The 7,155-nt window shown below is 38.5% G+C and overlaps 1 protein-coding gene across 1 annotated transcript in view; it reads left to right on the top strand.

The window, feature by feature from the left end:
* dhps (deoxyhypusine synthase) overlaps positions 1-1,874 on the top strand; it is a 12,304-nt gene extending 10,430 nt beyond the window's left edge. The window contains exon 10 of the mRNA XM_028599794.1: positions 567-1,874. Within this exon, the coding sequence (XP_028455595.1) occupies positions 567-662 (96 nt within the window). The 3' untranslated portion in view covers positions 663-1,874. The remainder of the gene's footprint in view (positions 1-566) is intronic.
* The last annotated feature ends 5,281 nt before the right edge of the window (positions 1,875-7,155 follow it).

The following is a 7,155-nucleotide window of genomic DNA, read 5'->3' as shown; positions in this document are numbered from 1 at the left end:
CTCCTCCTCAATAGCTACATGCAGAAATGGCACATACTAAGGAAAGCTCATTGTGGGACTGGCTCTGGTGGCTGTAATTCTGCACCAAGGCTAAATTTCGGGAAAGAGACTTCAGATACAGTATTAAGGGACCTATAAGGTCTATATAAAAGCATCCCAAGAGCACCATGTCATGGGACCTTTAAAAATAGGCATAGCATCTATGATACATTACATGGCACTGACCATGTGGATCTATGGATCTAAATGTTATCTCTATTTGAAAAAAATAAGAGACAACATTTTCCATTTGAATACAATTTGTGGTGGAAAATGTGTTTGGAAATAATTTTCACACACGTCAGAATTAGACTCTGGAAGCAGGAAAAAGGATGTTTCTAACACCTTTGGCCTCAAGGTGGCAGTGTCTGCACAGTGTACGATCCAAGGGTGCAGTGTGGCATCAAAGCAACAACACATAAATATAAAAGGCAGGGACTGGAATCAGTTTAGCGTAGTAAGTGTGTAACACACCACAAATATAACCTTACAGAAAAGTGGTACACTGCTCCGTTCTTTGTTCCCAGGTGTATGCAGATGCCTCTTTAGTCTTCCCTCTGATTGTGGCCGAGACCTTCGCTCTCCACGCCGACAAGCTGACTGCTGGAAAGAAAACCGATTAAATGGTTGCCCCCCTTCAGTGCTCTGTTAGAAACAACCAGCTTTGTTCCTTTGGATCTTCCCTTGTTAGACTAATTGCATTGCAGATATCAGTTTGATCTTTAAAACATTTCGGTTTAAAATACATGGTTAAGGATTGGCAACTTTAAGAAGCAGCATTACATACAATGCTGCAATTGAAAACCTTATTTACTGGGAGTTAGTGGTGGGGGTTTCCTGTCTTAATGCTTATGAATGAAAATGTTTACTTGTTAAAACAAGTACAGTCCCTTTCTATTCAGATAGCTGAAATAGAATACTATTGCATGTTCCAAAGAGACTGTCTAAAATGCATCAGGTTTTAGGGTGTGTGTGTGTGTGTGTGTGTGTGTGTTACACACATGAGGGAATGTTATTTAAGAGTTTTGATTTATATTTAAGTTTAGTTGTGGCATGCCACATCACTTGTATATTACCTTATTGCTTCTCAGTATCCACCTTCTTGTCACTGTTACAGGATGGAAGATGTGCCTGTATAACTTAATAAATCATAAATTAATCATTTCTTCCCATTACAAAAAGTCTTTGTGCAGTAGTGTTTGAGAAGGCCACAAGGCTTCCATCATGTGACACTTTAATTTCACATGACTGTGACAGAGCACATAAGACATTACTGCTGATTTGTGAGGACAAATTAATATTTTTCTAGTATTAAAGTTTGCAGCTCCTCAGTTGCATTTGAAACATCTGAACTGCAGAAAGTGGCCACTTTATTTGCTACACTTATACAATCAATTGCAATTTAAATGCTCTGCCATAAATTCTACCTTGTATTATAATGTTCAGCTTTTGATGATGAGAATCCATCTATATTTTTTTATTATTGAGGCCATAGTTAAAGGTGGTTTTATTTACATATAAGGGAGGATAATATTAAAAACACGTCTAAATATAATGCAGTCTGGTCCATTGCCACCACTAACTATGACCTCAATGCTTTAACTTATCATTTACACATGTCTGTGACACGATCAAAAAAAACAGAACATTATAGGCATAATAAAAGTAGACTTCATGCCAGAACGCATAAAGTGGACACTGAGTGTATTTACCTATTTTATAAGCCTTCAATTTGATAAGCTTTGTTTTGTTTTGTAATTGAGAGACCTTCTGTAAACTCTGATTCAGTTTTCAACCTTTTGAAATTTCTCTTCTTAATAAACAGACAGAACTTAGCACTGTGTTCTCCATTACACTTTGAGTTTGTCAAAGTGTAAATAAAAATAAAAATTGTAAGCATCACATTCACGTACAAGTGGTGGCAAACTTGCTCAACAACAATCCACTGAGAGGCGAATGCTGCTTCAGAGATGAAAGGATGTCTAGTGAGATCCTCCAGTCACCTTAGTGCTATTTGTAAGATCCTCCCCTCCAATCCCCTGAGGGGCCCATAAGAGCATCACTTCATGTGTGGTTAGTGCTGCGACTCACAGTTCCTTCCCCTTTTAGCTTTCTTCAGCAGAATCAACCACATAATCTAGTAACAATGTTAAAGCCATTTCCCATCACAATACATCAGACTGCTATTGTGGGAGTGGATATTTCCTCTGGCTAATCACTGCTCCCATATCCTTTACACACAGTCACTGTTACACTCACAACCCAGTTATATTTGCAGACATTGGAATGGAAATGTTGGGTAGTTTTTGTGTCAAAAGTGTATATCATATATTCACTTTTTTCCCTAGAGTTTATAGTGTCAGTGTGTCTTTTTTTTTTTTTTTTTTGTGGGAATGGTGACCTTTTCTTTTTTGGAAACAGAGATGGAGAAGTGGAATTGGAACTGGGATAAGGTCAACTTTCCCAAAACCTCAGCCCCATGTCTGTCTCTCTCTCTCTCACTCACTCACTCACTCACTCACACTCACTCACTCACTCACACTCACTCACACACACACACACACACACACACACACACACACACACACACACACACACACACACACACACACACACACAAATTGGGCGTTTCTGTCTTGGTACAAACTGCTTTTCCATTCAGTCCTTTTATCATTTCCTATTGGCGGTGACACTGTGTGAGTGTGTGTTTACCCAGGGCTTGACAGTTAAAAGATTAATTTAAAAGGCAGTGGTGTATGGATTCTCAGCTCTTTAGAGACGTATGTTTGCTTTGTGCTTAATGGAAAGATAACAGAAATACTGAGAGGACTGAAAAGAGTGAGATAGAGACTGTGTGTGTGTGTGTGTGTGTGTGTGTGTGTGTGTGTGGATGAGCTGTAGTCACGCTATGATAATATTGTGTGGCGTCTGCACAGAGCAGACAGTGTTTCCCCCCTCCTCCTTCTGCAGAACAATCACTACACTGTGTGATGTGCAGGGCCACAACAGTCATAATGGCAATTATGTCTTCTCCTGGCCAGATTGGGAGCTTTTTCTTTCTTTTTTTTTATGGAGAGAGAACCAAAGAGTCAGACATGGAGGGAGAAAGAAGAAGGAAAATACAGAGGGAGAGTTGACCTGCCTCACAGCTGCAGGGTGGGGAGGATCTGGGAGTAGGGCTGGGAAAAGAAAGGAAATACACAATGGATAGATTTGTGCACATTTGCATATATATCAATTTAAAAGTGTGTATGCAAGGGCATTATTTCCCTTGGGGATAGGTGGGGACGTGCCCTCACTTTTCAAAATCCTGTTGTTTTTCCTGCTACTTTTTGTTGTTTCAGGTTTGTTGTTTTTTAATTGAAGTCTCTGAACAGTGTCTAGATAATGTTCAGCCACCATATTCCATTCACAGCAGAAGTGAAGTGCTGATAAAAATGTGGATGTATTTGTCTGAATCACCTTCAGTTATTACCCTATGCTCACAAGAATTAGCTTAATGTGCAGTTTGCAGACTTGTTTGACATGGGATTTGCCTCTCGGGCTGCACAGTGCAAACAGCGTTTTTTTGGTAAACATAAATGCAATCTATATTTCTACAGTTAATATTCTCTTAATACGCTCAAATTCAACAGTAAACCACAAGTTTATGCCCCCCCACATGCATCTTCCTGGCCATGGATGTATTCTAGTCCTGGCTCCTTATCGCCACCTCTGTTTACTTGTTATGTTGCCACAGGAACTCCCACCTCGGAAGCCTATTGGCCAACCTGAGCAAGGTGCGGCAGGTGAGGGAGTGGAAGTGCGTGGGTGTAAAGAGAGAGGGGGAAAAAAAAGACATTTGCAGAGTGAGGAGGGGCTGAGCGAGACAGAAAGACAAACATTCAGATAAAGAAGAGAAACAATAGAGCAATAAACGTATAGAAGGCGGGTAAAGAACTGCATACATGGACGAGAGAAGTAGAACACGAGTGATAAAATGGTGACTTTTACATCTACCTCGCGCTGCTTTCTCAAACAGGAAGTCACCAGTTGAACCGCCGTCTCCTCCTCTGACGCAGCTGGCTGAGGCTGATGACGGCCATATGTCACTGTTGCTCTAGCAACCACCCCAGCAAGGACAAACATCCGGATAGATGTCGTGTCACTAAATCTGTTATAATGTAATACATCCATGGTTACAATTGTAGTTTAACCATAGCGCACTGTCTCCTGTGGTATCACCAGTGGTAACCAGTAACATAGTTTTCACAAAGTATCTTAAATGTCTGTAAACCACAAATAGCCTACATTATTAAAATAGTAGCCTAATCATAGTAGGGGAGAGCCGGGACGATTGAAACATTCCAGTTTTCTCCGAGTGCAATGATGATACACAGACTTCCTTAGGTCAAAACATAGAGCGTGTTAACCTCCTTCTATCAGCCAAATATCTTCCTTTTATCACGGAGTTACAGGCGACAAACGAGTTTTGATGGTCCAAAGTAAACTTCATTAGCGTCCATTTAAATGTTCGACTACATGCTTATTCAGTGTTCTTCACAATCCCATACTTTCATATTGCATGCTTGTTTACATGGAAAGCAAAACTATATGGCATAATGTCTATGTCGGGACGATGTCCCGCCCAGGCTGTAAAATATCTGTGTTTATACAATAATTTATGGAGAGACATGGAAAAGCAGTTTCAGAAAGATGAAAATATATTTGGGCCCACCATGTAGGGGGTCGAGTTTTCCCATCCTATATGAAGACTCTGTTCTCTCTGGAAAACCCGAGTTGTCCAGAAAGCAGACCGAATACTGTGCCAACCAGATCATGTAGGCTAACGTGTGGATTTACGGGAGAGAGAGAGAGAGAAGGTTCTGTATACAGGGGGATGTATGACTGCTGCAGTAGCTACTATTTGTCTATTGTTTATTTTAATTTATTATTTTATAACATTACATTATTACCTTAAATTGCGTGCTAATGCACTTAATTATAATGCTTTTTTTTTAAGTTAGTTTAACCCTTAATGGATGGTTTGGCTGTAGCCTAAAACTGAATTGCCCCTTTGGGGACTAATAAAGTTATCTGAATCTGAATCTGAATCTGAACTGACGGGCTGTGGTGGGTCGTTAAGGGCACTTATTTGGATGTGCATGTGCAGTGGCCTAACCCACGTAAAATCCTAGTGAAACGACATTTTCCACAATAGAAACACGATATAAATGGGAAAACGTATAGCCTACTGTTTTAATTATAAAAATGGCAGAATCATCCACAGTGCATGACATTTCGCTTAATACACACTTCACGATGCAGACATTCACGAAGACGTAGCCCAGCAGCAATCTATCTAAAATAACACATTTTGGGAGTACCATTCATGATATGTAGTAAAATATTGAAGTGGTGGGAAGTTTATATGGCTTAAACTGTATGTTTCATACCCCCCCCCCCCATGCCCGACCAGGAGGGACGAATGAAACATTACGCACGTCCCACTTTTGCTGTAATAATTCCTGAACGGTTTTGTTCAAAGCTGAAAATGCAACTGTATTTGACAGATGACAGGTGTAGCTTGTTAGTAACAAAATATTAGCTTTCAGTGCGATACGATCGCTTTGTAAATTAAAAAAAATAAGTGTTTCAACTGTCCTGGCTCTCCTAACATTTTAAAACTGAATTCATATTTTCAGTGATGTAGCTACAGGCATACACAAACTTGAACAAAGGAGAAACGAGTTGGGATCAAATCACTTTACATTGAAATATATTGCATTATAGTTTTATGTCTGCTGTATTTGTGTGTCTAAATAGTAAAACAATATTTTTTACAACCTACAACTGATCTATAGGCCTAATAATATTTTAAGCGATTATGACTCAAGAGTTGGTCATTTTTATGGTTTTCATGTAGGCCTATTGTAGGTTGCTGGCAGCTTTCTACTTTGTTAGATTGACAAAATGAGAAGTCAGACTTTTCTTCTTGAATGCATGTGGGTTAAGTCAAGTTTACACATTTGATTTATTGTAATTTGAATGTAGATGTGTGTCCTGATTCTTTCTCTCTTTTTTTCTAAGCTGGCACCTCACTAGAATAGGTTTTTCTTTTTCAGTAACACCATGAAACGTAATTGTTATTTTTCTTGTTTTTTTCCCCCTCTGTAGTCATCTGTATAATATTTTCAGCTATGCAAATGTGTGGTAAAAGTCTCAGACTGTGCAGGGCTAAGAGGTAAACAGTTAATGTTGCAAGATCTTCCTGTGATCAAACTGAAGTAACACAACGTGAAAATAGATTTTTATTATTATTATTTATTATTTGGTCGGGAGTAGGCAGTAAGGTGCCATGAGAGTGAGCTGACTTTTATTCCAGCCAGAGACAAAAAGCTGAATGGAGGAACTGTTTATCAGTTAAATTTGCTGTAATCTTTGTTTAAAATGGCCATGTTCCTGACCTGAAACAAGAGAAGAAGGAAAAAGGGAGATAGAGAAAGGTAACGGGTTAAATATATATACTGTATGTTGGGTTTTTGATGTAACATTTATTCTATAATTGTAGGCATAGCTGAAAAAAAAACACAAGACGCATGTACTGCTTTTTCAAAGGCATTTAATTTGAATCAAATTCAATGCACACATTATCAATCAGCCATCATATTTATTTGATACATTTTGGGTTAAAAAGTGATCGGACATATGTAGAAAATGCAACTCTGTCCCTCCCGTATTTTTTTTTTTTTTTACAAACATGGCAACAACAGACAATTAAACAGAAAGTACAAAGTAATTTTGGTTTTGAAACATCAAAAAAAAGATAAGAGCATCACATACAAAACACTGAAACCAATGTAGCAGCAGACCTTATTAGATATATTTTACTACAAGCGAGCTATGGAGTTCAAAGTTTATTTGTTTCACATAGATTTTCTTTAATTAAAGTAGCTTTTATGGTTTCATGAAAATTGAAGATTTTAATAGTCTGCAAATGCAATAAGAGATCAGGCATTAATCCAAGTAAAGTGTTTCATTACATCATGCGAGTGTGAGGGCTACATCTTTTAAGGAAAAACATGTTGCAACTAGGAATTCAGTGAGACAAATGACTTTAACATAAAGAAAAATATT

Source organism: Perca flavescens, chromosome 15, assembly GCF_004354835.1.
Source record: "Perca flavescens isolate YP-PL-M2 chromosome 15, PFLA_1.0, whole genome shotgun sequence".
Classification (NCBI taxonomy): domain Eukaryota; kingdom Metazoa; phylum Chordata; class Actinopteri; order Perciformes; family Percidae; genus Perca; species Perca flavescens.
This window is presented reverse-complemented; position numbering and strand designations above follow the sequence as displayed.